At 41.4% G+C, this 24,151-nt stretch overlaps 1 protein-coding gene across 8 annotated transcripts in view; it reads left to right on the forward strand.

Moving 5' to 3' along the window:
• Positions 1 to 24,151, forward strand: part of sox6 (SRY-box transcription factor 6) — a 123,309-nt gene that overhangs the window by 73,776 nt on the left and 25,382 nt on the right. For 7 of the 8 annotated variants that reach the window (XM_088370863.1, XM_088370866.1, XM_088370868.1 and 4 more), the window contains 5 exons: positions 8,410 to 8,533; positions 11,875 to 11,954; positions 20,603 to 20,752; positions 22,378 to 22,558; positions 22,680 to 22,864. In XM_088370863.1, the coding sequence (XP_088226989.1) occupies positions 8,410 to 8,533; positions 11,875 to 11,954; positions 20,603 to 20,752; positions 22,378 to 22,558; positions 22,680 to 22,864 (720 nt within the window). The remainder of the gene's footprint in view (positions 1 to 8,409; positions 8,534 to 11,874; positions 11,955 to 20,602; positions 20,753 to 22,377; positions 22,559 to 22,679; positions 22,865 to 24,151) is intronic. The other variant, XM_088370865.1, reaches the window with a different exon arrangement.

The raw sequence follows: 24,151 nt of genomic DNA on the forward strand, positions 1-24,151 counted from the left end.
AGGTTGTATGTGTGTCATGTTCACACACAAAACCCCCCAGCAAAGATTAAAGGAAAAATAGACTGTTGCATTGATGTGCAGGGCACGCAAACTGTTTGAAAGTTATTCTAATTTTAATGGGGGAAGTAAACAGCAGGGGATATTTACATCCATGATAGGAAAAAAGGTGAGGTACTGTTCAGGTAGTTTAAATGATCACAGGGTGGCATAGTAATTGCATAATAATGTAGGGTTAATGTGTGAGTGTGTTCTCATATGCTTTTGTTGTCGTGCCAGCATAATGACTTGGAGGGATGAAAAACAGACATACCAAAAAATTGTGCAAGTCCCCCAATGAGTGAAGCTAGATTTGAACAGTAAGCATCATAATAAGAGAATAACAGCACAGGGAAATGATAACATACTTGTGTTGATGATGTACGTTCTCCTGCGAGTAGGATTGTGTGGAAGGGGGTTTGTGCGGAGGGGGGCATTAACATCCCAGTCAGCCACATTTGGCATGCACCCATGGAGGCTCAGTCCATCCCCTTCAGCCCCCATTTAAGGAGACTGTTAGCTGATGAAGATGTGTACATGCAAGAGTGAAGATAAAAGAAAACCATGACCTGACTCATTAGCCCCTGTGATTTAATATATTGACACTTGGATACAAACAATTCCCTTTAGTGGACTCTACTGGCAGGGGAGGGCTCCATTTAATTAGTTATGAAATGTGACTTCTTGTCTGGAAGCAGAAAAAAAATGCTGATGTTATATAGTCGTGTGCAAATTGAACAATAAAGCCTTCTCCGCACTGTTAAAATTTAATCATGCGCAAAAAAAAAAGTGGAGCGAATACAATCTCAGCAGTGTTTGCTAAGTGAGTGTTGGCAAATAGGCGGAATAGTTAACACTAATTCCTGTTGCACAAACTTAAACAGACGGTGCTGCTTAAACGTTCTGTGTCTTCTGGGAAACAAAAAGAGGCTATGCTTCACATTTGCCAGCATGAAATGTGAAAGTCGATAAATATGCATGATAAGGTGTGGCAATGAACACGAGCTATTGAACTCAACATAACTCTCAGTGCTGTGCTCCGCCTTAGCCCTTGAGTCAAGGCGGTAATTAAACAAGCGCTCGTTATTGTTGGGAATTACACAATAAAAGGTATGCTTTGTTGTGTGTTCAGGCACCTCAGCAGTTTTAGCAGCGATAATTAAGAGTGCCACGTGAATGTGTGTGTGATCTGCGAGCTCACACTTGAGGGTCTATTTAATGTTAGTCACCTGAGGGGTTTTGAAAGCACCTTTAGATTCTGACTCCTCCGTTCACACAGTGAGTAGTCTCCTCCATTAGAGGCTATACTATATTGTCTTTTTGAGGTATCAGTCTTAAATACCAGACCTTGTTTGGTATAAATGTGTCTTCAAAATGACAAATTTGAATAATTAAAAAAATCATATAAACTGAGGGTGCAATATAGTGTAAAATCGTCTCCACTCTCAAATTCTCGTATAGCTATAACGGTAGAAGTGGGCCTTGTAGTAATGACGACGTAACTCAACAGATAACCAATAACGCAAACGAAGGCACTCAACTGTTTATGTTGTGTGAATGGAGCGACTAATGCTGGAAGCCCCCAAAATTTGAACAACTGAATTGGTGATAAACAGTTTAATGTTAGAACTCCACAATTCACTCCTACACAGTTCTCAGACATTTTCTTCACTTATCTTCAAATATATACAGACAAAATGTTCGATTGTCTTTACAGAGTCTTCATTTTCCCTCCAAGTATTACAATGAGACACCTGTTTTTGAGCTTCACTACACTGAGGCAGGAGAGGAGTGTCCTCAGTTGAGGGAGAACACATCTCGTAGTGTGATGCTGATCTGGCTTCCCTTACCGATATGCATAAAGAGTGTTTTTACAGCTAATGTTGTGCAAACTGTTTTGTCTTTGCCTTGGCTTTACGTGCCCATCGTCTTTAGCGGTGGCCACACTCGCAAGGAGAAAGCATTGCATTAATAGTGTGTGTGTGTGGGGGGGGTCTCGACAGCTTGAGTGGGGGGCGGGGGGTGTTTTCATTGGGTCGAGGGTGGCAAAGCAAAGCATTCAGCCCATCGCCAACGTAAGAAAGAAGCTTCTTGTTTTTAGGGTGTAGGCGAGTCCAAGCATTCCCGACGGAGCACAGTGAATGGTAAACGTCTTCTATAGGAAAAGAATGATATGGCTTTAGTTTGTCTTAGTCACTGAATCACTTATGAATGGACAGATGAAATTCTCCTGTGACACTTTGCTTTCAGGCCTTACAGTCAATCACAAGGATCAACAAAGAGTGAACCCTCACCGTTTATGTGGCATAGAGACATAAAGAGTGAAAATCATAATGGTGATAAATGGAAAGGCTCATAAAGCATCAACACCCTACTTTTAGTTACAGTCTGTAGTTGGCAATTGTCCCCGTGTTGATGCTACTTAACTGGCAACTAAATAATCCAAGACAAATGTTTTCAAGACCTTCCTGCAGCCCGACAATGGTGGTCCGCTCCGTTTTACATTCCCATTTCCACACAGTGTGGATGCTGTATGTGTGGTATAAAGATGCAAGCCTCATACCCACTCGTGGCTTTGTTTGTCTGCCTGCGCTTTCTCGTCATTAGAAATGCCGTTTGAGGGGGTCCCTGTGGATATGCGTGTTCCGTGCAAAGCTTTATTTCATAGAGACACTGAAGAGGTATTAATTCAGAAGATGAAATATCCTTTTTAAACATAACATTTACTTTTAATGTTGAAATAGACAGTATTGTAAGGGTAAAATGCAGGAAATATGTGTGTTAGTGAGGAAATTTTAATTGTGTTTGTATGATGAAATGCGTTCCCTTCACCACATAAAAGACCGGAATGCAGACATGATGAATAGATTTTTTTAGGGGAAATAAGTATTTTTCCAGAGTGCCGATATGCCAACAGCTATACTGAGAATTGTGATGAAGTGAGGTGGTGTGATGGGGAGGAGTGGAAGGATTTAGGGTGGGTTGTGTGCAGCGGGTCAGTGGGTTGGTGTAGCCAGCTTTCAGGCTCCTGTCGACGTAATACAGACTTACCGAAATGGCTGTTTTCCCAAGAAGGCTTGTTTCACTGTGTAAGGAATTAGTGGAACAAGAAGTCATCTATTGGTTGTTCCCTCTTGATGGTCTGACCACATGACACTCAAAATTGCTGCTCTTTATCCTGAGCAGCACATACTACACATGATGAATTCAGGACTAACAGATGTGCAACGTCACACAAAAACCTGGGCAAAGGCTGTTCAGTGAAAATATAATAAGACTTTTTTGGCCATAATTACTGTGGTGCCGTGAAAGAAGATTGACTGAAGTTTTTTCCATAAGATTTACGGGGCATTGTTACATGGCTTTAAGCGACGGATATTCAAACACAAATGGTGCATCAGCACATGTTGACCGACAATGTAACATACGTATATTTGTTATCCTCTGCGACGAATACTGCAGCTTACCGAGTCACTTAGAATTGTCGAGTGAAACTAATCTTTTTTCCTGCATAGCTGTACTAAACTGCCACCCAGTGGCCATGTTGCACACATCAGAGCAAATTATTCATGATGCGCATTTTAATTCCGTAATTGTAATTTAATAATGTTACGATATGTTTTTATAAATTACAAATTATAGAATGATATTTTCCTTTGCTTAAACTCTTTGCGAGGCTGGAATGGATTCAAATCATTCTCATTCAGTTCAGTGATGAAAGATGAGGGTTAGCGTTTTCAATCAAGTGTGGCACAGTACAATACAGTGTCCACCAGGGAACTTTGTACACCCAGGGGTGGGCATTAAAAGTCTAACTGTACACAATCTGGTACCGATGGGGTTAAAAAACTTCTGTCCTTTGGAGTGGATCACAAAAAGGTGATTTCTTGTCATTTACAGTGTTTCATGTGCAGCGCACTGGCAAGCAGGGGGGAAGGAGTGTGATCTCTCACTTCTTACGGCAACAGCTGGGCAAAAATTACAGGGTACCCCTCCTGTAAAATATGTGAAAAAAGAAAGTGAGAGCTGGCAATATGACAGCTAATAAATTGTGGATGTATGCATTAACATGAGACGTCAATGAAACACAAGAAGTCATATCTATATTTCACCTGCACACCTCTCATAACACACATACTTGTCTTTATTTTTAAACCAGCATTTTTACAAAAAACTTGTAATGCAGTACTTTCTAAAAGTCTGCTTGAGGCAGATTAATTCTGAGCATCTGTGTGAGAGGTGTGCTTCAGGGTTTCAAGTAGCAATGAATCGGGATATTAGAAACAGAATGTCCTTTCAAGCCAATAACCATGAAACGTGGCGGTTAAAGAGGCAAGTCTTTTTTTTTTTACTGCTTCTTTATCTTGTCAACGTTTAAAGATTGTGACAGTAAAAGCAACAGCCTCTCCCTGTTCTCATCACAGAAGCGAACCCGTGCATGGATCAGTGCATGGATGTTCAAGGGTGGGGGGGGGAGTCCTAAGGCCCTGTGGGTGTTTTGAAGAGGCTTCCTCATCAGACAGTGAAGAATACAGGTGCTGACAGGAGGCCCAGGCCACTGTTGTAATGCCAAGTACATCTGTTTTTGTAGTCTGTGTTTGGGAGATGCTTGCTTGGCTGTTGTAGTTCACAATTGCTAAAAGGCAGGAGTACCTAACCCACCTCACAGTTTAAGTTAAGTTACGGTCGAAAATAGAGATGTTCTGGTCACGTTATTTTTTTCTTACTTTTGTATCCCAAGTCTGTGTCTGAGTCACATTCATTCATCCATCCGTCCATCTGTCCATCCATCCATCCATCCATCCATCCATCCATCCATCCATCCATCCATCCATCCATCCATCCATCCATCCATCCATCTATTCATCCATCCATCCATCCATCCATCCATCCATCCATCCATCCATCCATCCATCCATCCATCCATCCATCCATCCATCCATCCATCCATCCATTCACCACCGAGACGCCGAGTCACATTCATATATATGACAAAGGTTTACAGAAAAAAATCTAAAAATAAATGACAATGAATGAAAATGAATAAATCTGACCTTGTCCACACGATGTGGAAGCACTGATAGCTCACATCAGGCCAACTCTTTGATTTGATAGCACCAACTTGTGAGTTTTTGAGTTATGAGCTGTTTCTTAATGGAATTGTAGCTTAGTGTTGCAAACAAAAATTTTAATTACGAGCAAGCTCTATACAAGCTGCTGCAAAAACCAAACAGGTGCTTTTGGAGGCTGCAATGTATTAATGACATTTCCATTCATTTCAATAGGGAAAATGGGTCTGAGTCACAAAAAGGTGTTCAGTAGAAATCAACCCACATGGATAAACTACTCTTACATTTGGCAGAAACAGGTGACACAAAACAAGACAAACTGTGGAAAGTTGTGGCTGGAGCAATCAAAAAGATTAATCTTATATTCTTAACAACCTGACTAACAACTGCAGAAGGTTTCAATATGGTTTCCCTTGCCTTACAACTGCAAGTGGGCTCTATTTATCAAACACTCAATAGACTCTCCCCTCAAAGCCAAACAGCTTGCGCGCTGGTCCGCTACAGACTTCATCGGGTCATCTGAATTGATGATCTATGTTGCGAAGAGGCGAAAACCTCTGCTGGAGCGCGGCCTGGCAGAGAGCAGGGCCTCAGCCAAGTCTGTCTGACTGATCACTACAGATGCTCCTCTTCAAGTATTCCGAGTCAGATCCTTAGTGCCAGGTCTTGAGGGACAAACAATAGCACCTGTTCCTTATAAGATTGCCCACTCACGGTTCTTTAATGAAGCCTGAAGGCAGATGGTGTGAAATTACATTATCCAGTTGTTAGCCATGCTGTGACAAAGAAGCGCTGGCAGCACAATGTATTTACAGTACATACACGGAATATAGTATCTATATCTACGATCTCAATTCTGAGGGGGAAAATGCAATTAGATTATTTTTTAAATTATTTAGCTCTACCCTACATAGACACACTTGAGATTTTTTTGCATGTCAAACTGTGCTTCTCCTTTCTTGTTGCCTACTTTAAATACACTCAGCATTACAGTATGCTTGAAACATCCCTGCAACATGCGAGCACTTAATTGACAGCCCAACTAAGCTCCACTATTTGTTCCCACCTTGAAGCACCACACAATTTGATACGCCTCGCTCTGACATTAGTTGCTGCTTATTAAACTTTAATGCTTGAAGCTCATTACTGCAAATCACATCCATTCAAACTCGCTGCGTTTATTTCTCAACCAGTGCATATTTATACTCAGTTTTGGCTGGATAAATCCAGTAAATGTTGCGGCATATTTTAAACGCTAAAGGTAATAAAAGTTGATATACTAAAATAAATTATATCATTTATAGTTAATGTTGTGGGGGGTGGGTGTCGGGTTTTCCCATTAATGTTTCTATCTGCAATTAAGTTGTGTCAAATTATTCTAAGCGTTATAGAAATGTAAAGTTCTAAGGCCTCATTTTTCTTTTTTTTGCATCTGTTATAAGTATTTTCAGATTGCGTATGTGATTCCATTCAAAATAGAATAAATTACAAATGTGTGAAAGGAATGCAACAATGAATTTATCTAAATTTGTCTAAATTGTCGAAATTGTAAATTTCAATTTAATTTTGTAGTTAATTTTAAACCTGGGTACAAAGATCTAGAAATACAGTGATCTAAATTTAATCGAGAGAAAAATATGAAACAGTGAATAGAAATAGAAAATTATTTCTATATGCATCTGCAGTACCAGTATGGTCACTCTCATCTTCAGGAGGAGAGCCCATCTGGTTTTACTGTCCAAATAGCCACACACAGAAAAGCTGTGTACCGTCGCTTGACTCATGTTATGTTCTGACATTAATGATTGTGTTTTTCCATATGTTCCATACAAGTGAAGCCAAGATCCATTGCTCAACCTTTCAGCTCGGAAACACAGAGTAGCGAATCCCTATAAAGCAATTATTTGTCACCGTCTGCCTGACATTTCGTTTTTACTTTGTAGAATCACAGTTTAACATAATTGCTGTTATGTACAATATATTTCTATAATTCATTAAAAGACCGTCTGGACTTTTTTTCCTATTTGTTTAGTTTTTGGTGTAGCTAGGCACCCCTGGTTGAATCAATGTTTTTTTTTTTTTTTTTAGTATGTTCCAAGTGTGAGAGAAAGTGGGCACATTACTCTGTCAGGCATCTAGAAGCTGAAAAAGTGGGGCTCATATCAGGCTGATTTCATGCCCCAATGCAGGGGCAGTAATTGCACCCAGTCCCGTTTTTATTGCAGGTTGATTTTAAAGAGGGTTGAATTGTGAAACATTCTGTAAAGTGTTTATTTTAGGAGATGACCTTTATTAACCTATTTCCCCGGTAGGTTACCCTGAGGCGGCCTTGCCCGATGTTAGATTAACCCTCACATGCTAATGGTAGCTGTGCTGTTCCCCGTCAAAGATCATCATGAAGCGGGGAGTGACAGTAAGATTGGACTTTGCCACATGTGCAACCCCCCCGCACAGCACGTCGGAGACATAAGCTGCTCACCCACCCTTGACACAAGTGGGGAGTTTGTTTTGATATTCCCTTTAGGACAAGGAAGTCAGCAATTGAGTGGCCGATTAAGGTTTAATGTGAGAGTGCAACAAACAGGCACAAAATGGCAGTCCTATGTTGTTGCAGAAAAATGTCTGTACCTTGAGTTATGATATTTTTCTAGATACAAGCTATTCTATTTAATTATATTATCACTCTGTGTTTTTTAGAAAATCCAGTATTGTCAAGTGCATTTTTTTCTCTAAAATTTCCGTTGCTTTAGGGAAGTCTCCAATAGATTCATGACATTTCCATTCATTTCAATGGGAAAAGATATGAGTGTTTGAGGTTACGAGCTTGGTCACAGAACAAATTACATTTTTGTTCAAGGCACTGCTGTATTGTTCAGCCATTCTTTTTTTTTTTTTTCCCAGCAACAGACATGATGTGAGGTGTGTAGTAAGTTGAACAATCCTCCTCCTGCCGAATATCTGTTGTAACAGTCAGGAGTTAGTGGAAGCATTTGCCGTACTCCTCTGCAGAAGTCATAAAGACCCTTTCAGTCATGCTGTGACTTCCACTTGCTGGCGCTGGAACAATAAGTGCCGTCTTTGATGTCTTCAAGCGAAACAGTGGTTTGGAGTACGAGCAAGCGTAGATTTGCCAGGTTTTGTGAGAGGACACGAGAGTCTGCCATTGCCATAGAGCCCCCTGTCAGCACGTGTTAGGGAAACCTGTGATCTGAATTCCCCCTCCCCACCCTGAGCGTAATCTGCGTTTCTGTGTACCATGCCTTCGCTTAGGCCTCTCTCTGATCTCCGCTCTCTATCTGTTCAGCAGGTCCAGGGTCACATGCCTCCGCTCATGATCCCCATTTTTCCACACGACCAACGCACTCTGGCAGCAGCCGCCGCCGCCCAGCAAGGCTTTCTGTTCCCTCCGGGAATGTCTTATAAGCCAGGTATGCTTTGCAACTTAAGTCATTCAACCCCTCCTGTGATTTCGCTACACATGTACGTTCTTCCTCTGATATCGTCAAGTTTTAATACTGCTTTTGAGTGAGTAACAAAAAAAAAAACAAGAGTTAGGTTCAGAGGATATCGTCGTCTATGTGGAATAGCAGATATGGTCACAGACAGAGCCAGCCAGCTGCGCCTGATGAGTTTTCCAATGAGATATAAATAAGAACCATTTTACCGTTGCATGAGACTACTGTATTTTTGTAATAAAATGTTATACGACAACGATACATCAATATGATGTAGGAAACAGGTTTGACAAATCCAGCTACTAAAAAGGTTAATTACCTTTAGAATTAAAAAGGGACAAACAATCACCAAAATCTCATTTGACTTGGTGAAAATGAAATACGCTTGATCCTCATTATAAATACTTTTTTATATGTTTTTTTCTTCCACCCTGAATCATTTTAACCACAAATTAGACTGTGTATGAATATTATGTGAACAATGGAGTATACAAGTCAGCATAGTCTTGATAAAAATGTGATAGCCAGAACAAAGCGAGCCCATGTGTCTTGACATGAAAGATGACTGAAATCAGCAAAGGGAAACCCAAGGAAGTCAGCAGCTTTGCTGCAGCAATACATTAAAAAGGTGTGGAAGTGCAGTTAATGAATTAACTATAAAACTGCAAGAAGAAATGTCAGCTATTTTGGAATTATGGAGCCATGACAGCCTAAACAAAGCGCCTGAGGGCGGGAGTCTCTTACCACTGTGCTTTTTGCAATAGGTTTGACATCAAAAATGTTTTAGTTCAAACAACAGAAGCTATTAGGGACTCATGGTCAGAGGTTGCCGTCTATATGCTTGCTGCATAATTCATGAGTTGATGAAGAAATAGCTGGGGGTTTCTGGAAACAACTGTTACAGGAGGGCTATTTCAAAACATCTATTATTTCTCCAAGTCCAATACAATACACACAATGTAGCCAGGGAGCACAATGTTATCACCCCCACCTGCGGGGCTTGCAGGATACTGCCACGTTGTTTTTCCTCGACGGAAGGGGCCGAGCATTTACTTCCAAGACTACATACGGCACACTAATCTGATGTTATCATTATGAGACAGCTCCCAGGGACCACTGATTATGACCCCAACCCTGTTGTGCTCACATGGCAACAAAGTCACTCGGGCACCATGGTGCTAAGTCATCACCCCATACGCCGGCTGTGCTCAATGGCCTGCTATTGTACGGTAGACAAGCACAACCTTTCAAGCAGCAGCTCATCTTTTAAACAAATAGGACTTTCCACTCCATCTACACTGTTTACCAAGATATCAAAAGCATTCAGGCCTATATACAGCTCTCATGTTACTGCATGATGGCACCACACAGTTCTTTTCCCCCTCACAACACATTGGCGCAGAAATAAAACAAAAGTCACATTACAACAAAGTTCTGAGAGGTAAGTTTCTAAAGGAAAATGTTAATTTAGTTGAATTCTTCCTATCCACAATTGGCATTTGAAGTGCCTTTCCAAATATCTTAAAGTTTAAAAACGTGAAATCATCTAGTGTAACTGAAATTGCAATGTTGTAGCTGATAATTACAACAAAATTTACGAGCTGAAAAAATGCTAATTATCTGCAACTCATTTGGAACTCTCTGTAATAAAAAATCCCATATACATGAATGGCAAAAGTGAGATGTTGCAGATGTCTGTACAACTGAATTCCAGTCACTTGAAGGGTCACGGTAACATTGCAGATATCACAAATGAAAATTTCACCTATTCAAATTTTTTATCACAACGTATCATATCATATCAACAATTTTAATGCCGGATAGTCAAACTTGCAACATGTCCCAACCATTAGGTCACCGTGCCACTCAGTGACTTTTCTATTCAATGACATGTTGCAGTGAGCAGGTCAACAGGGGACAAGCCATAGTTAAAACTGTTTTAAAACATAATACCGCCTTCACCAATGACACTGACCTGGCACGATGCCCGTTGTGCTGAAGCCAAGTGGCTATATGCTGAATACAGCCAAGACCCACATCACCCCTCCCCAACACTCATTTAGGACATGACTCTCCCCAGGTTTCACATGACATCTAAAGACACCCAGCCATTTATTATTCCCAAATATCTACGTCACAGGCAGCACGGAGAGACAAGAGGGAAAGCGATACTGAAATGAAGGTGGCGTTGAAATAACCACAGCGCAAGCCCGCACATCCACGCCAGCACTATTTGAAACCACTACTGCCGTGTGATTTTATTTGCTCCTAAATGGGGATTGAATTTCCATGTCCCGTATCACATTGTGCTGTGCTGTACAAGATTGCAAAGTGAGGCAAGCGGGCGAGGGCAAAGTGAAAGAGAAGGTACATACATTTACCTTGTCTGTGGCCTAATGGCTCCATATGTTTGTGAGGAGAAGCGACATGAAGAAGTGGGGTCTGAGCGAAGGCCAACTCCCACAACTCCCCCTCCCCACGCGCACAGACGTGTGCCTCCAACCAACCAGCCAGCCAGCTACAAACCTTGTGTTGCTGCTGCCTTTTGCCTATTGAAAATGTCTTAAATTCACCTCAATGCAACACATATATAGATGCCCTATTCAGAAATTTCTTGAATGAAAATTCCAGCTATTCAAAATATTATTAGACTAATCAAAAAGGTGTTGTTGAAAACTGCAATGCTAATTCTGCAGCCTGAAATTTAGCTTTTAAATGTTCAGTCTGTAAACTGCAGTGAATATCAGTCATACGGCAGTCTTCAAAAGACTGACGTTAACAAACGGGCCGTTGGCAGTCTGATGACCAATTCCCAATAGCAGTGATGTATGAAATGAAAATGTGCAGCCTTGTTTTAATCTTGTTATTTTGCCAGCACTCTTGTTCTAACCAGTTAATAAACACACACACAGACACATTTTCAATCTGCTCCCCCGTCAGAAACAATATTTTGCTGAACAATAGCCTGTCAAGCCTAATGCCTCAGAGGGCATGCTGAGCCTATTGCATAACTGCTAATTGAATATCCGAGGAGCTCCCTAATTGTGCTTCTGAATGTAGCAAGCACGCACAAGCATTGAAGAGTTCCTCAGAAGAGCTCGAATGGCGCGTGACGTTCCCAAATAATCCCGCTCCAGTCAAACCAGTTTAACCTTTTGTTAATGCAGATGTCCGGGCTTGAAGCTGAGGGATTGTTACAGCGTGCTACGTTAAATGCACTGCAGGACCCGGGATCCGTGTTGGCACTTGTTTGCACGCTGCGGGCCGCCAGCTCATTGTCTCAACCTGTGTACATTGTTGTCTCTCCCTGACAGGTGATAACTACCCCGTGCAGTTCATTCCCTCCACAATGGCCGCTGCGGCAGCATCAGGACTCAGCCCCCTCCAGCTGCAGGTATGTACACTTCTTTGACAAAGAATGCTAGGGACACCCGCCAAGCCTTGGGCAGAAAGGAAGGCTAAGCAGCTGTACACTAAGTAATGAGCTGCACACTAAATAATCCTGGAGCACCACCTCCCAACCCCCGCACACACATGCTCATCATATTACATATGTAATTCATCCGGTTTTATAGAGGCTTTATCCTCTCTGGCCTTCCCACACAGAGGAGGTATGAAGATAATAGTTATCTGAGGGAATGAGAATCACTTTGCTTGCTTTAATGGCCCACCAGTAAATGTATCAGAGGGCAATCGACAGTGTGTGCAGAGATTCTTTCTTATTGCTTTTTATCTTGTAAACCCACTGACATAGTTCTTTTATCAGCTTCCCTTATCTGTTTGAGGGAAACAAAAGAAGATAGGAGCAAAAATGTGTGCAGTCATATCAGTTTCTGTGTGCAAAAAAAATGTTGGGGAAGGCTCCACGCCCCATGGACTGCTCGAGGATGTTTCTCACACAATATTTAAAAAAGAAAAAACAAGATGGACTTGGGTCAGGGCCTAACCTGAGGCTATAATGTTTCATATAGATGACTATCTCGGTTCTTTCCTTTACATTCAATGACAACTGTCAGGAGAGCTCTTCACAGCATGGGGTTTTATTCCTGTGACAATGCATTTTGACATTTTCAAACAAAAGAACCTCTACAATAGTACAATGGCACCTTGAGATACAAGTGACCCAACTTACGATTTTTCAAGTGACTCCCGTTCACTTTCAGTTTAATATTTTATATAATTTAATATTCAACAAAAGATACAAGAGAGAAAATACTTTTATTTTAAAACAACCACTTAGCTTAATGCTAATGGGAAACATAGGCAATGACTAAGCAGTAGCATATTCTTTATCCTCTGCGAAGGCGTAATTTTACAACTGAAGAGTTGTGATGACTCCTCTTTCTCCATGTATATCATTATGTCTGTATTGTAAAATAAGATATTCCTTTATTTGTCCAACAGGGAAATTATACTTCTTCCAGGTGGTAAATGCACACATACCACAATGAGCAGAACAATGTGCTGAAGTATTAGTTTGATGGTCATCAATGTATAATTTAACTATAATATTACGGAGTGCAATTTTTTCATTCAAAACACATTACAGTTTTTGAGGCAGGATGGAATGGATTAATGCCATTGCATTTCATTTCATTTGAAATGTATTGTTTTTAAGAAATGGATCAGACTTATATCTCAAGACATTACAGTAGTTTGATATTTTCTCAGGAATGTCAACATGACAATAATTTTGTTATTTGTGTTATGGAAGGTGTTATACTAGACACTGGCAGGTTCAGTCATCATGGTAAAAAGTTGTGTAAAGATGTTTTACATGATGCTCAACAGTGTGAGAGATGTATATTAAACAAGAGAAATGAAGACAGCGGGGGCAGGACTCGTTGCACGTTGATATATATGGCGTTTGTCCTTCGAAGGCAACCACTATCAGTGTTAACGAGCCTTGGCAAGTTCTAACAGTGCTTGCAGCTGGCTCTGAAGAGGCCAGTGTCATTATGCACCCATGAGAAGCGCTAGCAGAGGTATGGAAGGTGTTCACCATGCTTTGCATGTGTTTGAAGGGCCCGGGTGGATATGTATCTTCAATGTATGTATGGAAATCGTTTGGTTTTATACATGGGTATTATCGGCTCAATGGAAAGGTGGTTCAAAGAGACATGCTCTTTATCTATTTATAGTGTTGTGAGGTCAAATGAGACAGTCATATATCTGAAGGTTAGGGTGAACGGGGGAGACAGGTCTCGAGTCATTAATTCTGACTATGTATCTAACCCTGGGAATGGGCTAAAGCAGCGCTTCCATGACCATGACTTGGGTGACCTTTAGCAAACATAGTCAACAAAAAAAGTACATTTCCCATTAATTGAAGTCTGTCAGCCTGTCATATATTCCGCATGCTTTCTGCTATTTACACTGCAATGAGACTCCCCTTAAAACAGCAAGGCAAATCAAACATGCCCTTTTCCACACAGCCGGGATTAACAAACCATGTGACTTCCACGGCTTCTTCTAGGAAAGCACAACGGAATAAGTATGATTAAAAATTGCCATAACAGCCACTTTTATTTCTTCAGAATGAAAAAGTACAGACTTACACTCCGTGCCAAAGAAAAATTGTGTACAATACCAAGATGGCTACAGTGATGCCTTGAGATAAAAGACTCGACTTCCAAGCCATTGTTTGGTAAATTTTTGTTTCAACGTAGGAGCAAATATTTTAGCTACATATGAGTGCTGTCTGGTGGCAGACTTCAAGCTGTTTATTGCCTCTTCCGGTTGAAGTTTACTGTCAAATTAAAAATTAAAAATAAGCAATTCTAATCTTTTAACCACATACAGTTGTCCCAAACTCTGCTATCTTAATGCTAATATATGATTGGGAAAGCAATAGACAAGCTGACAAAAAGGGTTGTTACTGTATCCCACTTTAAGCAACAGATAGTTGAACACAAATGATACAGCAGCATATTTAGACAGACAATATCCTTATTTAAAAACTTTTTTTTTCTGAGCTTCCAAACTCAAATCTCAAAGCACTACCGTGTAGTACAGCAAAAAGATTTGCCCCCCACTCCTCCCAATCATACATTCATGTCATCTGTATAGCAAAGTGTTATGTTCACCAATTTACTCTGGTCAAATTATTCGATATATGAACCGTTTAAAAAAACAATCTTATTGGATGAATTAATTCCCACAATGCCGCTGAGGCAATGGGATCCAGTCAGGGAGGCAGGCCACGCTGTCAGTCATAATGTTGCACATGTAAACCCTACGCATTCTCCTCTGTCATAACATTGTGGAATCTGGCCCTCGCACAGAAGAAACCCCAACAAGGTAACAAAGCCTCGGAGCTGATGGATGTAAATGAATCCTGCCGGATGTGTTTGACTGCCGGAGACTGTAATTTGCTTGTCAATACAGGGTGGTAGCGTCACTGTGTTGGCTGGCAGTCCGCAAGTGGCTTGTCAGCACACACGGCTGTACCACAGGGCAATTTCACTCAATGTGTTCTTGACAGATTGGCTCTCGTCCTCAACTCACAGGAGAGGAGGCGGGTAAACTATCCCAGCGCGACGTGCCCCTCTTCATTAGTGCCCACACAGTGCGGCGATGAGGCCGGGATCAGCAGGAAACAATGGCTGCATCTCCGCCTGTCCTTGCCTGATTGCAAGTGACACCTTTCACCTAACAGAGGAAATTGTGCTTAGATTGTGCCACAATGTGTCCCGACATCCACTATTTTCAGCTGAGTGGAGAAACAAGAAGAGAATTTTCTTAATTCTACAAAGGACCCATCTATTTGAGACATGGATTAAAATGTGGCTTGTACAGGGCATGGATAGACAAAGGCAATAAAAACTCAATGCACACCTCCTCTACTTTGAAACTATGAAATAATCACTATAATTATTTGGGATGCCTCAATTGCATGTTTTTGATTTTGAGTATCTGCTGGTACAGTGTCCCGATTCCATACCTCGGCCTTGCACGAAGTGGAAAGAAAGAGCATTCAAATTGCCACAAATGACCTTTTATGTTGTTTTCAAAGTATCCCAGCAAAATATTTTTATATGGCTATACCTCTAGTGCAGCAGTAGTTCCAACTAGGGCTGAACGATTAATCAAATTGAAATGGACCAAAAAAACACGGATGCAATTTGTCTGTCGGTAGGCTTATTCTTACAGTATACGTATGTATACAACATTTATTTATTTAGTGTCAAGTTCAGTGCTTGGGTGGACCCCACATGTTTACATATTGTTCCATGATCTGATTTATGACGTATTGACTTATGTTTATGCCAAACCTTTTTGATTGAAGTTTGTTTTTAGTGAGTAAACAATTCTAATTGTAGTAGAGTAAAAAAAAAAAAAACTCTTTCATATTAATTCACGGTTCATTTGCCTTAATTTTACCATAAGCCTAGCTTTTAAGACCAAAACCTTTATGCATAAAAAAATCTGATCTTACTTAAAGTCAAACTATACAGATTTGTCTATTTGTCAGTCAACTCCTCCAAGACACAATTTCTTCTTTACATTATATTTTGCATTTTGCTGCATCCAGGCTGCTGGTAAACATTAACACAGCCTTACAAAAATGTAAGAGATGAAAAGCAGCCCACATGAGTAGACCTGTTCTCACATAGACAGAGTACATCTTAAAGGGGTCCTCATTGCTTTTGATGACTCACGTGATAAGTAACAGTGTATCACAGTCCGGGGACAAACATGAAGAAAGTGGGAGTGAAGAAAGACCGCACATTATCTTTTGTTTGGATGTAAATGCCTGTGTAGTGCAGATGTGAAGAAACAGATTTCATCATTAACAAGTGAGAATCTTTTGACTTTGAAAGAGAGAGGAGGGCAGGACACAGAGATGTGACATACTGTAGCGAGCAGCTGTTTGCCTGTTTATGAGCAGAGGAGGCCAGTCTTTGAAGGTAACCCCGAGCAGTGCGGCAATGCTAGCTGCGTATGGAAAGCTGGCTAATAGGGTGGCTAGGTGAGCAGCTGGATGGAGGCTGTGGTGAACAGAGGGACAGATGGACAGATAGAGTGCATAATGCTGTGAGCAGCAGAGAATGCATGGGAAGGCTGACTCTGGGGCCTCCAGCCCCGGAGAGCCCGGCATACACCCTCTTTCAAGGGTTGTGGTTGTGTGCGTATTGAGAGCAAGAAAAATGGAAAGAGGAAGACTTCAAATATACCGTGGTGCCTTGAAATGTACTGCTTTTTCAATATGCGAGCTTTAGTTTGGCTGATTTTTTTGCTTTGGCTTGCGAGCACATACTTGCAGAGGTTGAGTTCACGAGGAGATTTGCAAGAATCCACAGGAGAAATAAAAAAAGAGCAATAGAGATGATTCTTCTTCATTTGTATTATATTATACTGCCCCTAAAGACCAGAGTGGGCACACCAGAAGGAGTAGCAAAAATAATAAAAGTGCAGCATTAAATCACTATTAACAGGCTGCCATTCTTTCAATTGATCAAATTATGTTATTACTCAATATTTTTATGAAGAAACATCAAGAGTGCTATTTTCCTCAATAAAAAACCAAAATTTTTAAAGAGGGTGGCTAGGTCAGATTTAGTAGTCATCGAACAAACTAAACTCTTCTCTCAAAGCACCAGTGTATGCTGTAGAAGAACTAGTAATGGTGAATGCAAGCAAGATAAAGGGGTCGGGAGAGGAGCAGGTTGGATGCCAGCAGATGAGACAGATGTTGGGCCATACTGGAAAGCATCGGCACAGTGCACCAGGACGCCTTCTTCCACTCTTGACATCTGGGCCTATCCTGGGTCAGTCTGCCTGCTTGCCCTAGGCAATGAGCCTCAACAAGCCTTGTGGCAAACAGGGCTGGCGCTGTTCTGCCTTTTAAATGGTGAGGTGCACTGAAGCACAGTTAATGCCCTCATATCCAGCCCAGCGCTTAACGTGCAGGCCAGGCAGAGGTGAATGAGACACTCACACATACATACAAACACACACACAAAGCGGTAGTGTGTAATTATGATCGGGTGGTGAGCACTGGATAATGCTCATGGCGTATCAAATGCCGTGGAAGTTAATCGGTATGAGCAATTGTTATGGTTTCAAGGCAAAGTGTTTGTGTTTTACTTTCACGGTGTAACAGGACACAGTGGTAAATGTGAAACGTAGCATCATTGCTGGCAGCGGCAAGTCTGACAAATATCCGCCACTGTGTTTTCCAACACATTATTGCCATACTGAGCCACAGCCTTTCTTGAAGCAAAACAACTGGCTCATCTGTTTTTCCACAGAACCTTTTTTTTTCTTGGCGTATGGCGAGAAAGTATAACAGTAGTACGGTGGAGTACAGAGCTTTGTATAAAATTGAGTGGTTATTCATTTTGATATTTGACTAAATAAACAAGACTTCATGTTTTAATTACCATCATCTATTGAACATTAGTTTTGTCCAACATCATCAGCAAAGAGTGTAATTTAAGTTTAATGTCATAGGCAGCAAGGAAAAGTGCACATCCTATTTAACCTCTGCTGCAACTCCAGGGCTTGTTTTTAATTAGCAGAGGCTAACAGGCTGACCTTGTGCATGTCACACTCACTCTAAATCCATGCTCGTTCAGATCGGTTCCGCTCGATCAGAGAGGGAATACAAAGATTGGAAAGAGGACCTTACTTCTCATTTCTGAGTTTCCCTGTGAGAAACGTTTAAGATTTTAGAACAATTGACAGGACTAAGCATTGTCCATGAAGACAAACCCCTAAGAGTCACTCGTTTTTTAAGGTGAGTTGTGAAGTCTTCAAATTTCCCCTCCATAAAATACAAAATGTGACATGGAACATAATTTTTTTTAAGAACAATACACTCATTGCTGCTTATACGTTCCCTGTGGGAATAAAGCAAAGGAAACTGTAAGGTTCAGAGATTCACTCAGATTTTCACCTTGTCCTCAGATCGCCCGAGTAAGTTGGCTCAATGGGTTCAGCATGACCCTCACTATCTTGATTTTTCTTCCCCCTTCTTTTATCCACAACTGGCACGACCATATGAAGAAAGAGCTATTATATTTAATTGGGGGTGGGGGGTGTTGGTGGATGTCTTTTGCTTAGGTAGAACAGCCTTGGCAAGGATGCATCATTTCCCATCCGTCAGTATCACATCGGCCATAACATTGTCCTTAATGGCCCTCAGTAATAATTGTCATTCATCAAACTGTAATGTTAAAAAAAAGAAGAAAAAAAACTCAACATTGGTACCAATTATGTCCTTGAGCAGTGAATGGTAGGCCAACACACCATTCTTTGGTCTTGCTTCTATTTCTTATTCTCTCGTTCTTGGGAGCTGGACTGTTCCTGGTTAAGAGGGTAAGCACTGCTTATCACCCCACGGCACTGACCTGCAAATCAGTGCTGACAACGTCTATCCCGACAGTGTCTAATTTGTGGCAACGTCTAATTATGCTCTTTTTCCGGGACAATAATGTTCCTCTCACTCAAGGTCAGGGGCAGCCTATGGACAGGTCTGTTGGCAAACATCTGTCCAACAGACTTCCCTTCAGACTTCTGTGTCTTTTGTAGCCTAAAGGGAGTGAATGGTCACCCCAACCTTGACAGCAGTCATCTTTTTATGGAGCATTTTTGGCATTATCTAAGACTAGTCCAGAGAGAAGAACCAGAGGTCTGATTGTACAAGAAGAGAGGGGGTCACTGCTATCGTTTCTGGGAACATAATCACTTTGTCGTTTCCGCCTGTCGAGTACTGTTGTTATCCCCACAACCCCTGAAGAAGTGACCATTTGTACTGACGCCCATATGGCGCAGATAACAGTTCTTACATGCGTGTGCTTTAATATCTGTAGATACGTGCAAGGACATAAAGCCAAGCACTTGGTCTGGCTTTGGTGTCTATCTCTTGGGCTCTATCTATGCAGTGAACGTGAGCCTCGCAAGATCAGGTTACTTTTTTTTCATTCACACAAATGCAGTCTGTATTTGGCATGAGGAACAGAGAAATCAGGAAATGACACACAAGCTACTGATTGCCCCGAAGACGAGAAATTGGATTCCCCCCAGAAAGCGTCAGCGGACTAACAAAACATAAGACTAACAAAACATAAGACTTTCCTTGTCTCAGAATGGTGGATGATGTCGAAGTTAAAGGGTGCATTGTGTCTCAAGGAGGAAAGGTTGGAAAGCTACATCGAGCAGTGCTGTTTCTTATTAGTCCCATTTGCCAGACCTTTCACAATTTACCGTAGAACACAAAAGTTAACTTCAACACTTAATGGATCGAAAGTAGACAGACTCCTAAGCTATTTATGTCTGCTTTAAAAACACAAGTACAAACAAAATATTGTATTATGCAATGATATTAAATCCATTATCCCCCCAAAATATTTAAGCACGCAACAGTATAAGCCGGGGTGGGAATATAAAATGATGCTTAAGACTTCAAAATAGGATGAAGAGTTCTTAAGTCTTTGGCCGATCACTTGAACCGCCCTCTTGTGTGGCAATGTCACTAACACTGGGATGTATAACTGACAGAACGCCAAGGAAAATAACATCAGTGTTTTTTCATGCAGGTTTCTAAGCCTTCATAATGCTTGTGTTTAACTTAATCTACCATTACAATTCCGCAGCGTCTTATGGTTTCTCATATTGTTTAATGGGACTGTCTCACATGGTTGCGTGGTGTTGAATATCATGCCAGAAATGTAAATTGGAGGCTGTATATTTAGCTGATTTGGAACTATGAGAGATCTTTGCAAGCACACTTGCATCACACAGCAAACTTTTTTGTGTGATAAGTGGAAAATAGGGGCTCCAAGTATTCTGAACGCGAGCCATCTCTGTGCGGTTTTCAAGACTGCTGTCTCTCTCTGGGTTCCGCCTTTGAAACACAGTTAAGACCTTTGATGGAGGTTCTCTGCCAGCCTCATGGAAAGAGAGGAAAGACACTAAAGAGAGAGAGAGATGAAGGCAGACACAAGCTCGAGAGAGGAAAAGACAGAATATAAAACTTTTGAATGTTGGCTCTATCTGGATGTTAACATCTTGTGGCTTTCTCCGTCTCCTCTCCAGCAACTGTACGCTGCCCAACTTGCCAGCATGCAGGTCTCTCCTGGAGCCAAGATGCCGCCACTCCCGCAGCCCCTCACTGCCAGTGGGCCCATTTCCCCCTCCTCTCTGAAGAACGACAAGAGTTCCGCCAGTCCTATCACTCAAGTCAAGGTACAACCTTCGACGCTTTGAGTTCAGTCCTTGAGTAGTATTTGACCCAACTAGTTGTTTTCCATATAAATTAGTAACTGTACTGCTGTTAGAATGCTACAGCGGCCTCCAAGAACTCATCAATCTGTGGGGCTTCTCTGTTTAACTCCACCCACTACTAAACATTTTGTGGTGTCTAAAATGCTACCATGGGATTATGACACACTGGAAAAAAAGCTCACGACTAAGGAGTGATTTTTTTTCCCTTTTTATTTTTTTTTGCCCTGTAAACAAATCAAAGGCCGGCCGTATTTTCTGCTGCTGTATGGCATGGTTCCACCAGACCTCCGTGGAGAGGAAAGGCCATATTCAGGACATCATCCCCACTCACCGCACTAATCAGAAACACACGGCCACTTGGAGCGACTCAACTGAATAATATCACAATGGAGAAAGACCATAAATCATGTCTTGTAATAGGAGGACAGCTCTGAATGTTTGGCTCGTGTACACATAGCAACTGACTTTTGATCACGTATGCTGCATCGTAAACACAACATCAGACATGCTCCACTTCTTGTTGAAAGAAGACAAAAGAAAACTGCAGGCAGGACAATCATAAATAATAGTATAAGTGGAAATCAACTATATAGTGGCGACTCTCCATCTGTTGCCACAGTGGTAAACGATCGCCTTTCGTTTTGTTTGTGTGCTTTCAGCTTCACTGCATGACAAACTGTTATTGGCACAGCAATAACAAGGCCTTGGGGCAGCCTATGTTTGAGCCATATGTTTGGACAAGGAGGCACTTGGGCTTTAAATAAGGCTGCCAACAGCAGCACGTCTTCATATACACTAAAATATTGCTTATTGATACACGCGGCCGTTGACTGTAGATCATGGCCAGCACATGTTCAGCATCATTCGGTATTTAATGCAGTAGTGCAAATCGACTGCACTTTTTCCGGTGTGTGTGAGTTCATTCTAGAATTCCTTTGGGTGTTTTTACACCTTTTAAAGGCTCAATTTTTCACTCTGACACAGGTTTATGTACAGTATTGTACAAAATATTTGCTTAATTTCATGTCAGTAGTGAGCTGTAAAATGACAGCGTGTAAGAAGGAGAATATTGCAAACGATTGCTGCTTATCTCCAGTCACTTTAAGCATGAAGCCTACGTCACCAAAAATATTTACTACTCATCTTTCTACAGAACTACACAATTTAGACATTTGCAAAATCACATTCTGTATCAAAGTATATAATAGCAAGTATACACCAATGAGAAAACAAGCTAATTAAGTAGATAATGTGAGTCAACGTGATGAACAGCTGTCTTTGATCGCTGGCAGCGGCGGTATCTGGTCATTATTTATTCTTGCAACCAGAGTGCACAGCCAGAGAGGAGGGAGAACAGATGAAGATGTACAGACAGAGAGAATCTGCTTTAATTAGTGTGAACAAAGGCTCTGAGCAACTGTGAGGAAGATCACAGTGGCACCGCTCGGCAAAAGGGAGGATGATGAAGACAGGAAAAGGATGAATCAGATTACAGTACAATGTCGCGCTTACTACCAACAAGGATAAAAGTCCAAATTGTTCATATGCGTCCTCTCTCATGCTTATGTATATCTCTGCTACTGTAGGAGGAAGGAACACAGCCGCTCAACCTTTCAGCACGGCCGAAAACAACAGACATGGTCAAGTCGCCAACTTCTCCAACGCAAAATCTCTTCCCCGGCTGCAAAAGCAACCCAAACAGTTTCGCTAATAAGGGTGGTATCCCCAGCCCACTTGGAGTAGGCCTAGGCCGTGGCTCCTCATTAGGTAAGACCTCAAAAAAACAGAAAAAGAAACATCACTTGTGTGAGGTTTTGAAATATCACAGCCTCTAAGAAGGGGCAACAGGCCTTGGGACACAACTGATTTACTCTGTGTGGATGTGCAGACATCCTGTCAAGTCTCAACTCTACGGCACTGTTCGGGGACCAGGACACGGTGATGAAGGCCATCCAGGAGGCTCGTAAAATGAGGGAGCAGATCCAGCGGGAACAGCTGCAACACCACCAGGGCATGGAGGCAAAGCTGTCTGCCCTCACCGCAGTTGGCCTCAACAACTGCAGAATTGACAAGGTAAGACCTCTCATTTAAAACAGCTAAAATACAGCTTCATCAAATGGAACATCTTAATCATCAGTTAGGCATTTTATTGACAATTAAGTAGTATCATGATTTACAAGTGCCCAAGACTTTTCTTAGTTATGTCAGTTCTGGGCTAAAAAAACCCCCCATCAATTTGGATGCTAATTTTTGTTATAATAAATATGGACCAGAAAATGTGGCTGTTTTTGAGAGCTGATACAGATAAACAGAATGTCAATGTATTTCAACGGGCAATACTGATTTGATGTATAGTAACTTGAGGTAGTCAAGGTACTACAGTGCACGTAAGACCCGACTTAAAAAAACAACTGGTGTGCCAACCTGTCCTATTTTAATCGCCAATTCTGTCATCGTCTGCACTTACTGTGCTATTTCTGCTGTGTCTGTCACCTCACAACTTAGAGTGCAAAGTCTGAAGTGGCCCTCAACCCAAACAATGTGTTTGTGCCAAAAACAAACCTGACCAACATTGACACCTCATAAAACAATTATTTATTCATTCCATGTTGCTACACAATCTGTTTATATTGGCAGAAGAGACAAGGGTATGAGATGAGTACACGAGAACAACACCTGACTAAACTATATTCATGTTGTTATTCAGCAATGTCATGTTGCCAAATGATTCATAGTGGTGAGCAGGAGTTGTGAGTTTTGGGGAGTTACAAGCTGCTGATGTTTTTTCATCTTTTTTTTTGCTCGAGCAAAAACTTGGGAGTTGAGTGCTGTCTGGTTGTAGTGAACTGCAAAATAGCAAATAGTGAGCAATATTTCTAAAGAGAGGCTTCAACCTGTTTAATGTTACTCCTAGTTGAAGTTTACTATCAAACTAAACATAAAACAAAGAGAATTAGATGTGTATTTAAAGATACCAAACAAAGGTACCTTAATAATAACATATAATGAAAAATATATTGTTTCATTCAGGTATCTTATACCTTGATGCTTCTTTTTCTGAAGTAAAATGAAAGCGGTGTTGGAAATAGACTTGTTAGTAATCTTCAGAATAAATGGGACTCTATCCAGAGTGGACTTCATGATGTTTGGCGGTGTACACATGCACTCATTGAGAGTCTTTGCTGATGTTGGTGCGAAGGCCGTGACAGGCCATGCCAGTGCCCGGTGTGGCCTCACACCACTCTGAAGTCTTTGCCCACTTTAAGCATACACGCAGCCCTCTGTGTCCCTCGACACAGGCAGGGGCTGCTTTGTAGCGGGAGCGTACACTCCCTGGGATTCCCTTTAAAAATATCTTCA

Source organism: Syngnathus floridae, chromosome 3 (genome assembly GCF_059516105.1).
Source record: "Syngnathus floridae isolate MCC-2025c chromosome 3, RoL_Sflo_1.0, whole genome shotgun sequence".
Classification (NCBI taxonomy): domain Eukaryota; kingdom Metazoa; phylum Chordata; class Actinopteri; order Syngnathiformes; family Syngnathidae; genus Syngnathus; species Syngnathus floridae.